We start from the raw sequence: 20,125 nt of genomic DNA on the forward strand, positions 1-20,125 counted from the left end.
CAAGGTAGAGGAGGATGAGCTCTGCCTTCCTTAAATACAACCTGCCCATCTCCCTTCTACCCATCCTCATCCTGCCTTGATCCAAAAGCTGGGCAAGCAGAGTAAAACTAATTTCCAAAAGAGAAAAGTCAGCAGCATGCCATTTACTGGATTAGCAGCCAACCGCATCAACTAATTAACACTTACATCCACCCCATCATCTCCCACTCATTTTGCAATACTGTGGAGGAAACAAGGAAGTCAAATATATGACTAAACTATGATTAGTTATTCTGTAACATATGAGAATTTATCAATCCCAAATAGGATTCTCCTTAAATAGTTATCTTAGAGGGTTATGCACTTATTTTAATGAACACTGTCCCATTGCTCAAAATATTAAAAACAAACAAACAAACACCACTCCTCCTAGAGTTACCTTCAGAGAGAGTTTGGAAACACCTTGATTTAAAAAAAAAAAACCTTCCTTTATTGTCACACCTCCTTCATATATAGACATTTGCCACATTTATCACCCACCTCATTCATTAATTTAGCAAGTATTTGTCTATTGAGTCCTATTATGGTGTGGCACAGGGATACAAGGGTGAACAAAACCAGACTCAGAACCTTCACATATCTTGCTGAGGAGACAATCACAGAACCACCAAATAAATACAAACTTCTTGTCCAAAGTCCAGAGGAAAACACATGGTATTACTGAGTCTGTAGTGGTTATCTGACATGGCGAGGTTACGCTGAGAGCTGAAGGATGAATAGGTGTTGATAAGGGTTAAGCAAGAGGGTTAAGAGCATATGCTAAGGCGTGTGGCAGAAAAGAACATACAAGCCAAAAGTACCCAAAGCCAGACTGTCTAGAGAGGAACGAACAGAAAGTGAGACATGGGTAATGGCTGGGTGCGGTGGCTCACGCCTGTAATCCCAGTACTTTGGGAGGCTGAGGCTGGTGGATTACTTGAGGTCAGGAGTTTGAGACCAGCCTGGCCAACATGGCGAAAAACCTATCTCTACGAAAAATACAAAAAAAAAAAGTTAGCTGGGCGTGGTGACACCCACCTGTAGTCCCAGCTACTCGGAAGGCTGAGGCAGGAGAATCGCTTGAGCCCAGGAGGCAGAGGTTGCAGTGAGCTGAGATTGCACCACTGCACTCCAGCCTGATGGCCAGAGCAAGCTCCTGTCTCAAAAAATATTATATTTATCATACTGGAGAAAAAAACAGTAGGAAGCCCTCTATATTAGTTATCTATTGATACACAACAAATCACCACCCAAGTTAATAGCCTGAGATAACTTTTCATTTATTTTTATTTTATTTGAGATGGAGTCTGTTACTCACGCTGAAGTACAGTTGCGTGATCTCAGCTCATTGCAACCTCCACCTCCCGGGTTCAAGCGATTCTCCTGCCTCACCCTCCTGAGTAGGTGGAACTATAGGCCAGTGCCACCATGCCCAGCTAATTTTTTGTATTTTTAGTAGAGACAGGGTTTCACCATCTTGGCCAGGCTGGTCTTGAACTCCTGATCTGGTGATCCACCCGCCTCGGCCTCCCAAAGTGCTAGGATTACAGGCATGAGCCACCACACCCAGCCACTATTTATTTATTTATTTAGAGATGGAGTCTCGCTCTGTTGCCAGACTAGAGTGTAGTGGCGCGATCTTGGCCTACTGCAACCTCCGACTCCCTAGTTCAAGCGATTCTCTTGCCTCAGCCTCCCCAGTAGCTGGGATTACAGATACGTGCCACCACGCCCAGCTAATTTTTGTATTTTTAGTAGAGACGGGATTTCACCTTGTTGTCCAGGAGGGTCTTGATTTTCTGATCTCGTGATCCGCCCGCCTCGGCCTCCCAAAGTGCTGGGATTACAGGCGTGAGCCACCGCGCCCAGCCACTTTTTGTTTATTTTTAAGAGGCAGGGGTCTCGCCCTGTCACCCAGGCTGGAGTGCACTGACATGATCACGGCTCAGTGCAGCTTCGAAGTCCTGAGGCTCAAGTGATCCTTCCACCTCAGCCTACTGAGTAGCTGGGACAATGTGCACCACTGAGCCTGGCTTTTTTCTCTTCTTTTTTTTTTTTTTTTTGTAATGACGGGGTCTCACCACAATTCCCAGGCTGATCTCAAATTCCCAAGCTCAAGTTATCCTTCCATCTTGGCCTCCCAAAGTGCTAGGATTACAGGTGTGAGCCACCACACTCAGTAGAAATAACTTTTAAAAACTTCTTTTTCACAATTCTGTGGGCTGGCTGGGAGTTCCTTTGCTGTTTTCACCTAGGCTCACTCACGTGGCTGCACTCAAATGGCAGGTCAGCTGAGCACGAAAATGCCAAATGGCCTCACCAGCATGTCTGGTTGTTGGCTGGCGCTCCTCCATGTGACCTCATCCTCACATGGTGGTCTCAGGGATTGTTCCAAGGGGACAAAGGCAGAAGCTACATGGCCTTTGAAGGGCTAGGTTCCAGAACTCACACATCACTTCTGCCACATCTATTGGTTAAAGCTAGTTACAAGACCAGCCCAGATTCAAGGGATAGAGAAAGAGACCCCAATTCTTGATGTGAGATGCAGCGAAGTCACATTGCAAAGGAATGTGGGGCCACCATTAATCTACCACCACATTAAAAGGTTTTTGTTTTTTTTTTTGAGATAGAGTCTCACCCTGTCGCCCAGGCTGGAGTACACTGGCGCGATCTCAGCTCACTGCAACCTTTGCCTCCTGAGTTCAAGCGATTCTCCCACCTCAGCCTCCTGAGTAGCTGGGACTACAGGTGCACGCCACCAGGCCCGGCTAATCTTTTGTATTTTAGTAGAGACAGGGTTTCCCTGTGTTGCCCAGGCTGGTCGTGAACTCCTAAGCTCAGGCAATCTGCCTGTCTCGGCCTCCCAAAGTGCTGGGATTACAGGCGTGAGCCACCGCACTCAGCCCATCATGTATTTATTAACAATAGATACCTACCAGTCCCCCCTCCCTTTTTTTTTTTTTTTTTTTTTGAGACCGAGTCTCACTGTTGCCCAGGCTGGAATGCGGTGGCGTGATCTCAGCTCACTGCAACCTCCACCTCCCAGGTTCAAGCAATTCTCATGCCTCAGCCTCCCGAATAGCTGGGACTACAGGTGTGAGCCACCACCCCCAGCTAATTTTTGTATTTTTAGTAGAGATGGGGTTTCACCATTTGGCCAGGCTGGTCTTGAACTCCTGACCTCAAGTGATCCACCCACCTTGGCCTCCCAAAATGCTGGGATTACAGGCAAGAGCCACCATGCCCGGCCTTACCAGTCCCTTTTTAAGACCAAGAAGTTTTGAATTGTGACAGCATCACTGTAATAAGTAGACAGCTTCGCCCATGATCACAGACAGTACCATTCAAAAGTTCTGAAATGTTTGCTTAAAAATAATGGTATACTTCCTCAAAAGAGATTACCTTCTAGGTTTTAACAATTTAGGTTAAAAAACCAGCTCTGCATTGCCTGTGATAGCTGGTAAATGCCATGGGTGTGGAGAAGCTCATCTTGCACATATTGGTCAAGAGGGATGCGTGCTGAAAATGTTGGGTACTGGCCGGGCGTGGTGGCTCACGCCTGTAAATCCCAGCACTTTGGGAGGCCGAGGAAGGCGGATCACCAGGTCAGGAGATGGAGACCATCCTGGCTAACACAGTGAAACCCCGTCTCTACTAAAAATACAAAAAATTAGCTGGGCGTGGTGGTGGGCGCCTGTAGTCCCAGCTACTTGGGAGGCTGAGGCAGGAGAATGGCGTGAACCCGGGAGGGGGAGCTTGCAGTGAGCCGAGATGGTGCCACTGCACTCCAGCCTGGGCGACAGAGCGAGACTCCGTCTCAAAAAAAAAAAAAAAAAAAAAAAGAGAAAGAAAATGTTGGGTACTCAGAAGTTAAGGTGAATTCAGTATAGGCTGGGGGCACAGGATAAGAGTAGTAGCTAATATAGTACTTACCTGGTGTTTTACTGTGTACTGGACACCATTTGAAGCACCTTACACATATAAATTCGTTCAGTCCTCATTATTATTATTTTTAAAACTAGGAAACCAAGGCCCAAAGAAATTAAGTAACTTGCTCAAAGTGTCACAACTAGTAAGAGGTGGAAGCTAGGATCTGAACTCAAGCCAGCTGGCTCTAGACTGTGTTATCACCCTCCACAACAGAACCTGGGCTGCAGGTCCAGGAGAGGAGGGTGAGGAGGCAGCTGTGTGTGGGTGTGGCACCATGAGGGGAATGTGGGTTGTGAGTACCACGTCCTGTTTACCAGTGGGAGAAGTCAGACCCCTGAGTCAGAACTTACGCTGGGGAGCTTTGCTGGGACCATCACGATGTGTGGGTGTCCAGGCCTCCGGAAGGAAAGGATTCCCAGCATTCCTAAAGCCATGGTCCTGGAATCTAGGTCCCTCCTTAGGCTGAGATATCAGCTGAGAGTTAAGTAGTTTGGGGAGAATGAAGTTTAGGAAGCCAGCCTTACAAACAACACAGAGAGGTCATCTATAATGAGAATTGAGGGCAAAATCGATTCAAAGGCCCAGGGACCACTAAAGGTTGGGCAGAATGGGCAGTGTTTGGAAACTGTTTGGGTGGGATTGTGAAACTTACTGCGAGCAACTGAATAGGCCGAGGGGGCTTTAGAGACTTGTGCCAATGACTGAGGGCTCAGGCGCAGGGAGGGACCCGGGGATTTGCACACGGTAGAATTAAGGAGCGCTGGCGTTGCGTTGGGGGAAGAAAGAAAGCCCCACCCCGCTCCCCCGGGAGTAGGGAGGAATGGGTGCTTTGGCTCCTAGGGCTCCGGTCCTGGCACGGCCTGGGCCGCCTCCCCGACTCCATCATCGCTGTCATTCCCGGCCTCAAGCCTCCACCGCCCCCACACGTGCCGCCACAGGGAGCGGCCCGATCAAGGCGTGACGCTTCGAAGGGTGGGGCCTCACTTATTCCCCTATTTAAAGAGGAAAGAAGCCGCGGCGCCGGCCCCAGGACCCGACCCGGGCCCCAGAAGAGTCTGCTCGTTCTGTTCACGGAGCCGGCCGCGTTAGCGACGCCCTCGAGTCCGCGGCGGACACGATGCAGCTCGTGGTGAGGGTGCCCTCTCTTCTGGAGCGGGGCGAGCTGGACTGCAACATCTGCTACCGTCCTTTCAACCTCGGGGGCCGCGCGCCCCGCCGCCTGCCCGGAACGGCGCGCGCCCGCTGCGGCCACACGCTCTGCACCGCCTGCCTCCGCGAGCTGGCGGCGCGCGGGGACGGCGGCGGGGCGACCGCACGCGTGGTGCGCCTGCGCCGCGTGGTCACGTGCCCCTTCTGCCGCGCGCCCTCGCAGCTCCCGCGCGGCGGCGTCACGGAGATGGCTTTTGACTCCGACTTGTGGTCGCGATTGGAGGAAAAAGCGCGGGCCAAGTGCGAACGAGATGAGGCTGGGAACCCGGCCAAGGAAAGAAGCGACGCTGACGGAGAGGCGGAGGAGGAAGGGGAGAACGAGAAGGGGGCGGGGCCTAGGAGCGCTGGGTGGCGCGCGCTCCGGCGGCTCTGGGACAGGGTCCTGGCGCCTGCGCGGCGCTGGCGGCGTCCGCTGCCTAGCAACGGTGAGGGGCTGCCCAGGGAGGATGCAGGGGAGAGAGCGCCGAGGAATACCGGGGTTCGTTGGCTTGCTCCTGCTGCCACTAACCCTTCTTTTTTCCCGCAGTGCTCTACTGTCCGGAGATCAAGGACATTGCCCACCTGACCCGTTGCACGTTGTAACCGAGGAACTCGGAAGCTACAGCCGAAGGAAGGTGGGAGCTGCAGCCTCGCGGGGGCTGGTGTCAAGACTACTCTCTCTCAGATCCCAGGATTGGCATGTGATGAGAGAGATGAGCCAAAGGCAGGAGGGAACGCCCTGGGAGGTGTTGATGCTGAGTTGGGGAGGCTCCTAGACGAACTCGCCCCCATCTACTGACTGTGCCAGTCTTACATTTTCAGGATGGAGTGGCCAAGGGATGATATAAACAAAGCCTACGTTACCGTGGGAAGAAGACAGACTGTTTTCTTAGCTGGGACTTTGGCTTTTGTCCAGGGTGGCTCTGGTGTGTGGGAGCAACAGGTCCCATTTTAGCAATTCTTTGTCAATGGTTTGAATTTTTTTTTTTTTTTTTAAGATGGAACGGGAGAGAAGAGGCTAATTTTCGCGTCATGTTAATCTCACTTCTCTGGCATGTAAGGGTGCTGGTATGCCTGCTGTCTCCCCACTCCCAGTTCTGTGTTCCAAAAATTGAGATGGCTCCCTGCCTGTGACTATGATTAGGAGCCTTGCTTCATTTCAGAATCTCCCTTCAACCTGCTAGGGCAGGTATCAGAAATTCCAAAGGGCATTTATGTGAGGCACCTAATTAGTGCCTATCAAAGTAGGAAGGGAGAGCCATTTGAAAGGCATCATATTTCAAACTTTTGCTATTATCTGTGTTATCTTTACAGTCACAGGGGAACACACTGGCGCTACTGAAAAGACACTTATACAATTTTAAGTGTCTTTAAAATTTGTGTCCCATGATGGAACATCACCTATTGTATATATGCCATGTATTCTATTTTAGAATCCTGTAAGTATCTTATGACCACATAGTCATAGTCAAGGACTAGCAGTGTTGGTATACTGTCAACAGAAGTGCACAGTCTCACTCCAGGATCCCACTCCAGACTTCCTGAATCAGACTTTGGCAAGGTTGTTTTTTTGTTTTTGTTTTGAGACAGTCTCACTCTGTCGCCCAGGCTGGAGTGCAGTGGCGTGATCTCGGCTTACTGCAGCCTCCGCCTCCCAGGTTCAAGCGATTCTCCTGCCTCACCTTCCGGAGTAGCTGGGATTACAGGCGCCTGCCACCACACCTGGCTAATTTTTGTATTTTTAGTAGAGATGGGGTTTCGCCATGTTGGTCAGGCTGGTCTCAAACTCCTGACCTCAGGTGATACGCCCACCTGGGCCTCCCAAAGTGCTGGGATTATAGGAGTGAGCCACCGTGCTGGGCCAGACTCTGGCATTTTAACAATCCCAGGTGATTTGTGTGCATGTGAAAATTTAAGTACCATTGGTCTAGATCCTACACTTTTTAGTTTTGAGATGGAGTCTTGCTCTGTCACCCAGACTGGAGTGCAGTGGCGTGATCTCGGCTCACTGCAAGCTCTGCCTCCTGGGTTCACGCCATTCTCCTGCCTCAGCCTCCCAAGTAGCTGGGACTACAGGCACCCGCCACCACGCCCGGCTAATTTTTTTGTATTTTTAGTAGAGACAGGGTTTCACCATTTAGCCAGGATGATCTTGATGTACTGACCTCGTGATCCACCCACCTCGGCCTCCCAAAGTGCTGGGATTACAGGCATGAGCCACTGCACCCGGCCCCAGAGTTCTAAAGTAACATCTTATAGCTAAAGAAATCCTAACCTACTATGTTACATTTTTCTCTTAGTTAAAAATGTGAACTTATTAAGTATTAACCTCAATTTTTTAGAGGTCTCCAATCTTTTTAAAATATATTTTTGATTGACAAATCATAATTATACACTTATGGGGTATAAACCTCAATTTTTGTAACCCTATTTTGGCATTTTCCTGTCCTTACATCTCAGCTTAAATGCTCCCTCTTTTGGGAGGCCTTTTTCTGCCTTCAACGTAGTAGAGCCTTTTCCTCCACCCCTCTGTAACATAATGCCCTGTTTTATTTTTACTGCTTTTATTTTCATGCTTTGTGGGTGTCCCCAATGGAGTGTAAGCCCCATGGGAGCAAGAGCTGACCTGTGACTGTTTTATCTCCAGGGCCAACAGCAGTGTTACTGTATAGTATGTACTCAATAAATATTTGTTGGCTTTATCTTATTTTTTAATATAATAGCTTTGTGAACTAAGCATCTGGCCTCTCTCAATCTCTGAGAGGTTCTGTTTAGTGAACAATAAACATCAAGTGCCTAGTAGTTCAAATCTTTGGTAAGCTAGACAGATCTGACCCTCAACGCCTTAAAAAAAAAAAAAAAAGTGTGCCTTTGCTTCATGCTGGAACTGAACCTGTGGAGCTGTAGTGACCTCTACTGACTCTTAGGGGAACTAAACAACTTGAAGGTGGAAAGGAGGATCAAAAGGATGGCTGGAAGGCAGTTTTGAATCTTGCTAGGTGCTCCTCCCACTACATTTCTGTCCAGTAAGTCCCACTCTCTCTGAAGTCAACCTGAGGCCACGTAGGTATCTGTTGCTCACCCTCCTTCTCTACAGAGCCCATGACATAGTTGGGGCTGGAAGAACCTCAGTTTTAGTGAATAATCCAAGAGATAAAAATGAGGAAAAGGAAAAAGTCGTAAGATTTTTTTAAAAAGAAAAGGCAGAAAGCAAAAACCTTTCTTATCCCTCCCCCCAAAAACTCCCCCCCATAAAAAAATAACAGAGCACACAGAAAGGAAAGTATAATTTATATGTACAACCAATAAACCTGATACAGAAGAGGGGATCAGGACAGACCAGGAGTGGGTATGAAGAGAGACTGGGAAAGGGGCAGCAAGAAAGTGAAGGGGCAGCAAAGAGGAAGTGGGGGGTTCGCCATGCAAACTGCCACTCTCCCCGGCCCCTCCTGGGAGGGGGGATGTGCCCACATTTCCCTAGCCTGCCCTCCACTATTTTGCTCTGGTCCCAACAACAAGATAGCTCCCAAGACCCTGACTAGATCCCCTGCCTGACTTACACAAATTTAGTCTGTATCCAGGCCTTGAGGAGGGAGGGTAGTAGAAGTCTTCCAGGAACCTGAGCCCCAGAGCTGGGCTTCCTCCACATCTGGCCCATTGTATTCTCTCCCACCCTTCTAGGTTACCTGGGTCCCTAGAACAGGTTGGGGAGCTCCTCTTTGGCTTGAGGGAGTATCACCCAACCATTACTCTTTTTGTAGGGGTGGTCCTTGGTCCCTAGGGAAGGGGGAACATTCCCAACACAAGATGCCGGTACACAGGAGGTAACTGAGCCAGTGAACGGCGCCTTTATTCTGAGGCTGAACAGCAATTGACTTCCTCCCTCATAACTGCTCCACCCTCCACGTGGGGAGAGGTAGGGGACGGTAACATGCAGCCACCCCTCCTCGTCCCTTCCTCCCTCCCAGGGCTAATTTTCATCCCTCTCTAAAAGTCCCCCTCCTCTCTTCAAAGCTCTCTTCCCCACAAAAGTTCCTAAAGGCCAGGCAAGGCTGATTCTCCACTTCTGCATGAGATGGAGCTGATTCTGCAGGGAAACAGCTGGGGAGGCTCCGCCTCTTTCCTTCCCACAACCATTTACTGGGAAGTTGTGTATACTTGGCAGTGGGGGAGGAAGGTACTTGGAAGACCCTGCCAGCCATCTCCCACCCAGACCTCTTCTCACCAGCATAGTCTTCAAGGCTTGGTGGGAAAGGTGCGCGGGAGTGGAGAAAGACAAAGGGCCCTTCTTGAAGAGAGGAGCTGCAGAGAGGGGCAAAGGGGTTCCTAGCCCAGTGATGGCCCAAGGGGTGGGGAAGGTGGAGGGCTGGCAGCAGGCCCCAGCGCTTGAGCTGGGGGTCGGCCTCGTGGACGGGGCCTGGGTGAAGGGCAGGCCTGGGATCCAGTCAGTCGTCTATACAGATCACCTCCCCGGCTCGGGGCTCCTTCCGATCCAGCCCATCTGACACCAATGCCCCCACCATTTCCTTCTCCTTCTTCACCAGCACTGGAGGGCCGTTGGTGGCGGCTGTTTGGGAAAGGGGTAAGGAAAGATCAATCCCCACATCACTCCCAAACGTCACTTCATGACAATGGTGAATTCTCACTTCCAGGTCACCTCCTGCCATTTCCCGTTGCCCCAGGTAAGGGAGGGAAGACCAGGGCAAACTCCTTTCCCTGAGATTCCACTTTGTGTTACATGATTGAACACATGTTCCCACTCTACCCCCTCGGGTTTCGTATTCACTTTCCCTTGAAGGAACCCGGAGGGAGGTGGCTCGGGTAGAAGACACCAAGCCACAGATCTGCTAAAACTCTGGTTTTTGATAAAGGGGATTGAAGAGGGGTTAAGAAAGGGATAGGTGGGGGGACAGCCTAGAACAACTCTATCCCATAAAACACCGGATACCACCAAGGAAATGAGGTGGACTAGAGTAGTTAAAGGGCAGCTGAGCAGAAATCAAGTTTGGCAAAGGAGGAGTGTGAGCAGCAGGGACGGGAAAACACCAGCTGACCTGTGATGAAGGACCCTGCAGGCATCTGGCTGTAATTGGCGCCTGCGGCGGCCAGGGCCCCTGCGGGTGCGGCGCTGAAGGCCGCCCCGTACCCCGGAGGTGTAGCGTAGGGACCCGGGGGGAAGGCCTGGAACAGAGAGTAAGCAGAAGTTGGAGTTAGTTCATAGTCTGTGAGAGGAAAGAAGCTGTAGGGGAGACATGAGGAGTCACACTCCACAACTACTAAGGGTAGGATACACAGGCAGGGAGACTCACTCAAGGATGATGACTGTGTTCTAGCGAGTTGTTTTTCCATATTGTATAGGATTCTGATGGAAGTGTTTGTATGTGTGCAGGAGGAACACAAACAGGGAAAAGTGGAGCTAGGGGGAAAGAGGGTTACCGGTGTGGGGTGAGGCTCCGTGCCCTTGCTGGCCAGCCGGCTGAGGATGCTGCGCTCGGACATCTGAAGGCGGGCTGCGATGGGGGGTATTCGGGACAGCGTGGCTGGCAGGCGGGTCACGTCCGCCTTCATGTCGCTCAGCAACTCCTCCAGCTGGTTCAGAACTGGGGCCCGGGCCACAGAGAAAGAAGGGCAAGAGAAAGGCAGGGAAATAGAGAGATGGAGCCAGGAAAAGAGAGGCATCAGATGGACAGATACAGGCAGAAAAAGAGCAAGAGAGGAGAACACAGATGTCAAAGAACCAGAGATCAAGAAAGTAAAAGAAGTGGACAGAAAACAGAAGCAACTCAGGGGAAAAGAAAAAGTGTCAGGAAAAGAGACAGAGAGACCAGATTACCACAGAAGACAGATGGAGAGAAAGAAGAAAGAAAAAGGGAGCATGGAGGAAAGGAAGATGGGGGGACATTGGAAGACATGGGGGCGGGGAGTTGTCAGAACATCTCATACTGGAAGAGCAAGGTTTGGGGTTGGGGATGATGGGGAGGAAATAGTCAGGAGGCATGGGAGGTGGTAAGTGTCAAAGCTTTAAGGAATCAAGGTTTTAATATGTAAAGGGGAGAGGGAGGTTAGAAGGTCAGTATTACAGATTCAAGGAATTAGAACAGGGATCAAAGGGGCCAGGAGTCAGTGACTACATCAGGCAGGATTAGATGGTTAGAGGGCTTTGGGATATAATCTCTATCATTGGCAAGGTGAGGGGGTAGGAGGAAAGGTCGAAGGTCAAAGGGAAGTTTCATGGGGTAGGGTCAGAGGGTCGGATGGGTGGTAGTTTCTGCCTCATGGGGTGAAACAGATGTGAGGGAACGTGATTTGTTTGATCACAGCCAGGGATCTGTATGGTGCACTCACAGTCCAAGGCCCCTAACTGGGTGATGTTAGCAGTATGGCAGGCATGCAGTTCCACTGCCAGTGAAGAGGCCCCACTGTGTGGAGGGGACATAGAGGCTGGGGCAGGTCCCTCTACTGGGCACGGATGTGAATGCTATCAGACATGGATGAGGGTTGGCTTGCACAAGTCCTAGAGGCTAAAATCCAAGGGGGTGCCAGGTCGGTAGGGGTGGGGTTAGAGGTCAGAGGGGGGTGGTTCAGCGGGTACAGGGGTCAGAGGGGTGGGAAGATTTTGAGGGGTGCGGGGTGAAGACTTACGCAGCGTTGTGGGCCCTCCCCCGCGCGGGGCCGCCGCGGCCCTTACCCTTGTGCAGGACGGCGTTGGCCGGCTTGTTCCCCGCCAGCGACTCCTTGGAGAGGTGCTGGTGGCTCTCGGCCAGGCACTCGGCCTCGGCGAAGCGGGCGTGGAGGGCCATGGCGGGGTGCGCCGGCTCCTGCGACAGGTTCAGGTAGGCCGCCCGCCGCAGCTGCTCCTCAATCACCAGCGCCTGCTCCAGGAGCTGAGGGCAGAGTTGGGAGGTGAAGGTAGGGCTCTGCCAGCAGTGGGTAAGGGGGCAGGTGGGGGTGGGGGGCGGGCAGACATAGCAGGAGACCCACCCTGTCCTCACTGCTGGCCCAGAGCACTCCTAGTTCCAAACCGACTGCGAACCTAGCATCAACCCTGACCCAGACCACACTCCCAAGCACAAGGTTACACTTTGGTCTTGGCCGCAAGCATCACCTCAGCCCTGAAGGTGTTGACCTTCCCTAGGTTCCAACTAGATCTGGTCTCACTTCTGACCCAAGCCCATCTATAACCTGTTCCTTTCCTTCCTCATTCCCACCTTGAACCTCCGGGCCAGGAACTTATTTTTCATCTCCAGAAAGTTCCCCTTATTGGCTTCAGTTTTAAATGGCTCGTTGATAATGGCAAATTGAGCATCATTCTGGATGTCCTGCCACCGTGCATAGCCATGGCTACCAAAGAAGGAAAGGGAACCATCAAGGAATTTAACAGGAATAGGCTTGGCTTTGAACACTTCTTCTTTTTGGCTTGACTCCCCAAAGTGTGGCACTAGCCCTGTCCCTGGGTGTGAAATCCTCATCCTTTTTTTTTTTTTTTTTTTTTTTGCCAGCTTGAGAGAATCTTCTTGCAAGTGTATCAAAGGATACAGGACAATCCCAGCCAGAAGCCAGTAGTCATGTCTTCTGTGCCAGATCTCATTGAGTTTCCCCGAGGAAATAGCTGCCCGTTCCTCATTCTGCCACAGTGTGTGAAGCTCTGCAAAGAAGACAGCAGACAGAAGAGGCAACAGGGTTTTGCAGACTGCACTCAGTCCAACAGACAGGTAGAGATGGAGAAACTGAATAATGAAACTAAGGGCTCCTGAAGAGGAATGGGTAAAGGTTAGGTTTGGAACAAATCAGTTCTAACCAGGTTCAAGTTACAATTAAGAATAAAGGTGGGATTAGAGCCAGCTTTAGAGTTAAGAGGGATACTTAAGAAAGATTTAGAGCAAAGATCGGAGTCAGCATGCAACATACTTCATTGGAAGTTACTTGGAATTAAAGGTAGCAGGAAGCCTCAGGCAAAACGAGAAACCCCATGAGGATGAGCAGATCCCCTTGAGGAGCAGAAAGCAGCGAGAGTCTCCCCAACCTGTGAAGCCACCATCTGCGATATTGAACATGAACCGGGGCTTCTCTGTCTTTTCCTCTCGTCGCCCATTGGACCGTGGCTCATCTCGAGGCCCTGGTCGAAGCTCCCGGTCACCTTTTACATCTTCTGCTAGGACAGACAGGGCAAAGCTCACACCTCAGGACACCCTCCTCCCAGGTCCCAAGACTACTATCTGTACTGTACTGTACTGGCCTTTCAAACAGCTACCCGCCCAGGACCCAAGCATTCGGTTCCCCAGACTCCACCTCCCCTGATGCCCTCAGGGACCCAGGTGTCCGGTCCTTCCACCCATTACCTCTCTTGCCCAAATCCCCTGTTTCCCCCTCCGGCCTCTCCCTGTGTTCCTGTCCATCCAACGGCTTCTCCTCCCCCCTTTCTCCTGGCGTCGACTCTGTGGCTGTGGGAGGGGGTAGGGGATAGGAAGGGAGGATGTTACCCTCATCCCCTGACCCCAGAAGAGGGAAATCCCAAGTTCTAATCCCCCATCACTCCTAAGGCCATGCACCCACCTGACTTCTCTCTGTCCCCACGGTACCCAGGTTCAGGCTCCATCTCTCCAGGCACCCCTGGCACCTCATCCTCTAGAGGAATCTTCCTTGGCTCCAGCCGCTCCCCAAGTGATAGGGCTGGGCTCGGGGCATCAGCCTGGAAGAGGACAATGGGGTCAGGATGAGCCAGAGGGCTCCCAGGTACCTGACCTCCGAGCCCCCTCCCTCTCCCGCTCCGCAGGAGAATCCAGGGAGCCACACACCTCTGTCTCCATCTTCTCCCCAATTCTGCTGTTCTTCTCTGGCTTTTCCTCCTGGTTTTCAGCTTCCTCCTTCTCAAGAGGTGTCCTTATGCCTTCTCCTTTCTCACTTGGAGCTGGAGTAGCTGCAGGGGAAGGCACAGTGATAAAGACAGAGGTTCTCCCGCCCTGACTCCTGGCTTCCTTTCTGTCTCTCCCACCATCCTGACTTCTGATTACCAGGTTTAGAGGTGCAGGGACTGTTGGTAGCAGAAGCCTCAGGAGTGGTGGGAGATGTTTTGGTAGGAGAGGAGGCTCTGGAGGAGCGCTTAGAGTCGGCGCTGGGGTCAGGCATCAGTTCCGGCATTGACCAACGCCCATTGATGTGCTCAAACTCTTGCACCTGGGGTGGCAGGGTGGGAGGGATAGGTGTCAGCTCCAGGCATTTAGAGACAGGAAGCTCCAGTCTCCTCCATCTCACACCAGTGCAAGCTTACAACTCAGGGACAGAGGCAGAGGAAGGACAGAGACTAGGCAGCCAGCTTGATTCTTTGGGTGACACGAAGACTGATACCTTCTTTTTGACGAGAGACATGACTCCAATGCGGGTCAACACCTGCTGGCGACTCAGTCCCTCCCGAGGGACCCCATCGGCAAAGGTTTCAGAGCCGTCTGCCCCAGGCTCACACAGATGGCGCATGAACAAAGACACATAGGCCCTAAGGAGCATGGGAGTGGGAGGAGGGTTTGGGGAGCCACAGAAGGGGTACAGGGCAATGAGGGAGGCGCAAGGATGGCTGAGGACCCCCAAACCCCCAAATCCCCAGGTGCTCCAGGGCTCCTCCCCTGGGCCTCTCACTCTCACCATTACCAGCCTTCCAAGTCCTAACTGTCCCCCTGCACCCCACCCCTGGTCTTTCCCCTTGGCCTTGGTACTTAATTCCTGGGCCCCATCAGTCAGTTCTTCATCCTTTCCGCCAGCTCCTCCTGCCAGGTTATTGTGGCCAAGTAAATGTGAGGCTAGGACAGCCCAGGAGAGGCTCCTTGCTTCAATGCCTCTCCCCTGGGAAGGATGCCTGGCCCCTCTACTCTAGGCTCGGCTGAGGGGAGGTGGAGTGGGCTGAGACCACCCCCCAGGAAATCGAGCCAGGAAGTATTGTATGGCAGGGAGGGTGATAATCAGTTGAGTAAGGTCACATCATATGGCGGCCCCAAGGAAGAAAGGAACACCCAAAGCTCTTCCCCTTGTGTCCAACTCAGCCCTGTATCACCCACACTCACTTAAACTCCTTCTCAGTCTTGCCCCTCAGGTCCCGCACCAGCCACTGCGTGGTGAAGGCATCCTGTGGTGGCATCCCCCAGCGCATCACAGCATTGAGGAAAGCCTTCCGCTGACGGGTGTTGAAGCCCAGCACCTGAGGGTGGGAGCAAGGAGGCAATGGCGACAAATGTCCAGGGTTCTTAGGTCTTGTCCTTTCTACCCTCAGTGATCCAGGCCCCAATTTCCAACCCCCTGCCCTCATGCCCTCCTTGGAGAACTCAGGAACACTGGGCCCAGCTCTCACCTCAATGTTGCCCCCGACTCGGGCCAGCAGTGGAGGCAGTGGCTTATCTTTCTCATTCCGGAGCTGCCTCTTTGACTGTCTACGCCCTGAAGGTGGGGATGATATCAGTTAGCTGATCCACCACCTCCTCTAAGCCTCGGTCCTCCTTAGCACCCCATTCCCACAAGATATGGAAGACAGGAACATTCCTGTCATGTTTGAGGTGCTCCCAATTCTCTCCCAAGCACTTCAGAACTACTAACCCACTAAGTCTAAAAGAACCAGTCATATTTTAAAATTAACAGCTGATATCTGACAAAGGCCCAGATTACCAGTGGGAATGGAAAATGATACGGCCTTTCTGGATCTAGCCTATGTGGTCACACACACCAAAGTTTACTAGCAGAGAGACTATGAATATTTCTTCCTTTCTGCTCATCTGCAATCGAGTTTTTCCACATACACACAAAGATTTTTTTACTTGTATAAAAACAGTGGGCTTAAAGCAAACTGGAAAATAAAATGGGAAGAGGTGAGGTAGAGTCAGGAACACAGATGCCACCTTCAGGACGTTCATCGAAGTCTTCATCCTCCTCCTCTGAACCCACCGAGTACTCTGACTGGTTGTCTGTGGGGGTAGAAAGGGCCCAGTGGTCAGGGAGGGCTCTTGGGATATGCCCATGCTGAGGCCCTTTCTGGGTGGATTCCTCCCTGCCGAGACTTGTCTACCTTTATTCTGGCCTTGGTCCTTCTGGGAACATCAGATCACTGCCCAAAGTCTGACTTGGGAGCCGCGTATCCTACACCATCTCCATTCACCGCCTACCTTCAGTCTCTGGGCCCCTCTGCTTCTCCTGCCAAACCTACTCTAAGCAATGGCCCTGGGTGTCCATAGGATGCCTGTGCAACCACCAAAGAGTTTAAATCTCCTGCAAACCCACCTGGCCTCTGGGTAGTTCCTAATGACTCTACCTTATGTCTTTCCCTTTTAGCAGGGGAAGGCTCTGACTTCTAGGCTTCTCTCTTTCCCTCTAAATAGCCCCAGCCTTCAAGTCCCTCCTCATCATCACTTCCCCACCTTTTAATGCCTGCATCTGGGGCAGCCCTCACCTTGGTCTTCCTGAGCAGCATCATTGTAGTTAACTTGCTTGCGAACCCGCTTGCCCTTGCCTAGATTCCGGGCTAGGTCTTCTTGCTGTTGCTCATAGTGATGCCTCAGCAGCTTCTCCCAGTAGTCAGGGTCCACATTCTCCTCCTGCTTGATGATCTCTCGCTCAATTTCCTCAATCTGAAGGGCAGCAGAATGAATGAACACTGGGGGTCTCCTTCTTTGCTAATCCTTCCACTGCAAGGAAATCCCTACTCTGCTGCGTCAGCCCAATCCGGTCTCCCCACTCCTGGAGCTTCATGACTCTGCATACATTTTCTGGACATTGTGCATGTTCCATGCCATCTCTTACCTGCAATGTGCTCTCCTCATGTTTTCTAAATCTCTCCTCTAATCCCTCTGACAGTGTTTCTCCTGCACTGTCTCAGAAGGTACCCTTCTGTGTTTACCAGTACTGTCTGTGCCTACGTTTCTCTCTGAAGTCCAGTCTCACCTATTAGACGAAGAAGTTGTTTGAGGTCCACTACTGTTTTAAGGGGGATGGACCCTCCTACTTCAAGGCCTAGTAAAGGATACTGCCTTTTGGAGATGGCCTGGGATAGATAATGTCTGGCCCCCAAAGCCTCTCACCTTGTCTTCTTCCCGCACGACGTACTGTGCCACCTTGAAGGAGCTGAGATACTCATTCATGTTCTGCACGTCAGTGTCCTCAGTTGCATCCTGGTTCCGGTCCAACAGCCGAGCGATGGCCTCATTGTCATAATGAATCACACTGCTGTCCTCCTCCTTGTTCTCCCCTGGTAAGAGGGAAAACAAAAGGGAACTTTGGGTTCCAAAGTTTAGAAAGGCTGATGGGAAAGCTTCTACTCTGCGTCTGTTTCACAGGAGCCCTAGAGAAGGCTCTTTCCCTGGGAGCCAATGTTGAAAGGTTTTTGTTTTGTTTGTTTTAACCCTACAGGCAAAGAAAGAGGCCAACCTTCCTCCAAGGCCTACTAAAAGAAGGCTCTCCTTCCTTCAAAGGCTGCAGAGAAGAGTTCTTTTTCTCTCCCCAGGGGGCTGATAAGTACTCCTGAGACAGCAGGGGCCTGCTTTCATAGAGCTGCAGAAAAGGTTCTCACCCTCGTTTTCATCCTTGAACAGCTCTTCAGTGCCAAATTTGAGAATGTCGTCAAGCTCCTGCTTGGACATGGAGCCTGCCTTGGAGCCCAGCCCAGGCCGCACCACCAGGTGTGTCAGCATCATCTTTCTCTTGGCCACTTGTGTGATTCGCTCTTCCACTGACGCGCGAGTCACAAACCGGTAAATCATCACTTTGTTGGCCTGGCCAATCCGATGCGCCCGGCTAAAGGCCTGCGGGGGCAAAAGAAAGTGGCGGGTGGGTCAGGGGAGTGGCCGGGGAGAAGCTGCCCACATGCTCAGGGAAGAAGGCTGCTGCAGAAGGGCCTTCTCTCCTCCCAGAAGAGATTTATTTCTGACCCCAGAACATGACATCCTCCTCCATGAACCCACATCTTCTTGCTAAATGGTGCAGGGGCTCCAGGATGTGAGTTCCCACCTGGATGTCATTATGGGGGTTCCAGTCCGAATCAAAGATGATGACAGTGTCAGCAGTGGCCAGATTGATGCCCAGGCCCCCAGCTCGGGTGGACAGGAGGAAGCAGAATTGTTGGGCCCCAGGAGCTAGGAGGTGAGAGTTGGATCAGGTTTTTCTTGTACCCGGTAGTTCTGTCCACCTGCTCCTAGACGTTCTCTGACGACAAACAACCATGCCCCCAACTCAAAGCCTAAGTTTCCAATGTCCCCCAAGCCAGTCCCCCTCCCATCCCAGGGACCTATCACAGGTTTCTCAGGCCTCCCACACCCACCAGGGACCAGTGTATCTCCCTCACCATTAAACCGATCGATGGCCTCCTGCCTCAGGGCACCCGTGATACCACCATCGATGCGCTCATACTTGTAGCCTTCATAGTCTAAGAAGTCCTCAAGCAAGTCTAACATTTTGGTCATCTAGAGCAAGAGAAAAGGATGGAGTCTGGAATAATGAGGTGGTGGGATGGCTTGCTTATTCTAACTACTCCTTTACACAAACTCAACCCTAATACTTACACCTGAACCCCTGCCCTGTCTTAAGCTCCTCATTATTCCACATTCTTGTCACACTCTCTTTTCTTATTTTTATTTATTTTTATTTTTTTTGAGATGGAGTCTCATTCTGTTGCCCAAGCTGGAGTGCAGTGGTGCCATCTCGGCTCACTGCAACCTCCACTCCTGGGTTCAAGTGATCCTACCGCCTCAGCCTCCCTAGTAGCTGGGACTACAGGTGTGTGCCACCACGCCCAGCTAATTTTTGTATTTTAAGTAGAGATGGGGTTTCACCATGTTGGCCAGGCTGGTCTTGAAACTCCTGACCTCAAGTGATCTTCCTGCCTCGGCCTCCCAAAGTGCTGGGATTACAGGTGTGAGCCACCACGTCTGGCCCTCTCGTCACACTCTCTTGATTTAAGATTGTTTCTCCTAAGGCAGAGGTTCTCTGAGACCCATGAAAAGGTTTCAGGGAAATCCAGGAACCCCCTGAAAATCCGTACAAAATTGTGTCATTGTATTTACAGTTTTCTGGAGAGTGGACCCAGAGCTTTCATCACATTTCCAAAGGGTCTGTGCCCTTCACCCTCACCTGCCAATAAGATGAAGAAATAATACCAGTCCCTAAGAAGGCAGATGGCTCACCCTCACCCTTGCCCCATGCAGCTGAAAAGGAACTAGAGCTGGACCTCAACTTCCAGCAACCTTAAGAACAGGCATCAGAGGCCAAGAATGAACTTGCTGTACAGTAATCCCAGCACTTTGGGAGACTGAGGCGGGCAGATCACCTGAGGTCAGGAGATTGAGACCATCCTGACCAACATGGTAAAACCCCATCTCTACTAAAAATACAAAAAATTAGCCGGTTGTGGAGGTGGGCACCTGTAATCCCAGCTACTCAGGAGGCTGAGGCAGGAGAACCACTTGAACCCAGGAGGCAGAGGCTGCAGTGAGCCGAGATTGCGCCATTGCACTCCAGCCTGGGCAATAAGAGCGAAACTCTGTCTCAAAAAAAAAAAACTCTTACAGGAGGAATATCCTCATTTGTCACACCAGAGCAGCCACAGGAAGACGGTAAGAAATTAAAGTCTGGAGGATGAGGAGAGGGAAGAGGAAGCAGATGTAAAGACAGCTAAGGGCACAGGTCACCTGCGAGAAGATAAGCACTCGGTGTCCTTGCTCCTTCAGCTTTCGCAGCATCTTCTGGAGCAGCATGAGCTTCCCAGACGACTTAATAAGTGCCCCACCCTCATAAGCCCCACTGGGGAGTTTGGGGGACTCCTGAAAAGGGAGGAGAGAGGAGGAGGAGGGGGTCAGTTGGAAACATGCCCCCATGTTCTTACCATGCCTAGAAGGCCAGATGCCCGGATCCAGCTTCCACATGTTCCCAATTCCTACTGTTCTCAGAGACCCAGTCCCTGGCCTTCCATCCAGCTCCACCCCTGTGGCTCAATACCCACCTCCCCACTACTCCCCACCCATGT

General features: G+C 51.5%; 2 protein-coding genes and 1 non-coding gene across 13 annotated transcripts in view; 1 reads left to right on the forward strand and 2 right to left on the reverse strand.

The window, feature by feature from the left end:
- The first annotated feature begins 4,939 nt into the window (after positions 1-4,939).
- On the forward strand, positions 4,940-7,838 carry RNF227 (ring finger protein 227). The gene is made up of 2 exons (XM_055258252.2): positions 4,940-5,582; positions 5,684-7,838. The coding sequence occupies exons 1-2, from the start codon at positions 5,066-5,068 to the stop codon at positions 5,737-5,739; spliced, it is 573 nt and encodes a 190-aa protein (XP_055114227.1). The 5' UTR covers positions 4,940-5,065; the 3' UTR covers positions 5,740-7,838.
- Positions 7,839-8,410: 572 nt separating this feature from the next.
- Positions 8,411-20,125, reverse strand: part of CHD3 (chromodomain helicase DNA binding protein 3) — a 28,272-nt gene continuing 16,557 nt past the window's right edge. For 3 of the 11 annotated variants that reach the window (XM_055258221.2, XM_063629491.1, XM_055258223.1), the window contains exons 20-40: positions 19,791-19,922; positions 18,449-18,566; positions 18,115-18,239; positions 17,678-17,909; positions 17,190-17,356; positions 16,562-16,739; positions 16,014-16,079; positions 15,473-15,558; positions 15,189-15,322; positions 14,482-14,626; positions 14,148-14,310; positions 13,932-14,053; positions 13,690-13,825; positions 13,476-13,577; positions 13,160-13,285; positions 12,673-12,781; positions 12,345-12,477; positions 11,825-12,020; positions 10,573-10,736; positions 10,191-10,317; positions 8,411-9,703 (exon numbers count right to left, since the gene is read on the reverse strand). In XM_055258221.2, coding sequence (XP_055114196.1) covers positions 9,582-9,703; positions 10,191-10,317; positions 10,573-10,736; positions 11,825-12,020; positions 12,345-12,477; positions 12,673-12,781; positions 13,160-13,285; positions 13,476-13,577; positions 13,690-13,825; positions 13,932-14,053; positions 14,148-14,310; positions 14,482-14,626; positions 15,189-15,322; positions 15,473-15,558; positions 16,014-16,079; positions 16,562-16,739; positions 17,190-17,356; positions 17,678-17,909; positions 18,115-18,239; positions 18,449-18,566; positions 19,791-19,922 — 2,883 coding nt within the window. In that variant the 3' untranslated portion in view covers positions 8,411-9,581. Of the gene's footprint in view, positions 9,704-10,190; positions 10,318-10,572; positions 10,737-11,778; positions 12,021-12,344; positions 12,478-12,672; positions 12,782-13,159; positions 13,289-13,475; positions 13,578-13,689; positions 13,826-13,931; positions 14,054-14,147; positions 14,311-14,481; positions 14,627-15,188; positions 15,323-15,472; positions 15,559-16,013; positions 16,080-16,561; positions 16,740-17,189; positions 17,357-17,677; positions 17,910-18,114; positions 18,240-18,448; positions 18,567-19,790; positions 19,923-20,125 lie in introns of all 11 variants that reach the window. The other 8 variants (XM_063629488.1, XM_063629487.1, XM_055258222.2 and 5 more) reach the window with 6 other exon arrangements.
- Positions 14,918-15,056, reverse strand: LOC129470857 (small Cajal body-specific RNA 21). Its single transcript, XR_008653377.1, has one exon. It is a non-coding gene; the product is annotated as a small Cajal body-specific RNA 21 (non-coding RNA).

The sequence above is a fragment of the Symphalangus syndactylus genome, chromosome 20 (genome assembly GCF_028878055.3).
Source record: "Symphalangus syndactylus isolate Jambi chromosome 20, NHGRI_mSymSyn1-v2.1_pri, whole genome shotgun sequence".
Taxonomy (NCBI): Eukaryota; Metazoa; Chordata; class Mammalia; order Primates; family Hylobatidae; genus Symphalangus; species Symphalangus syndactylus.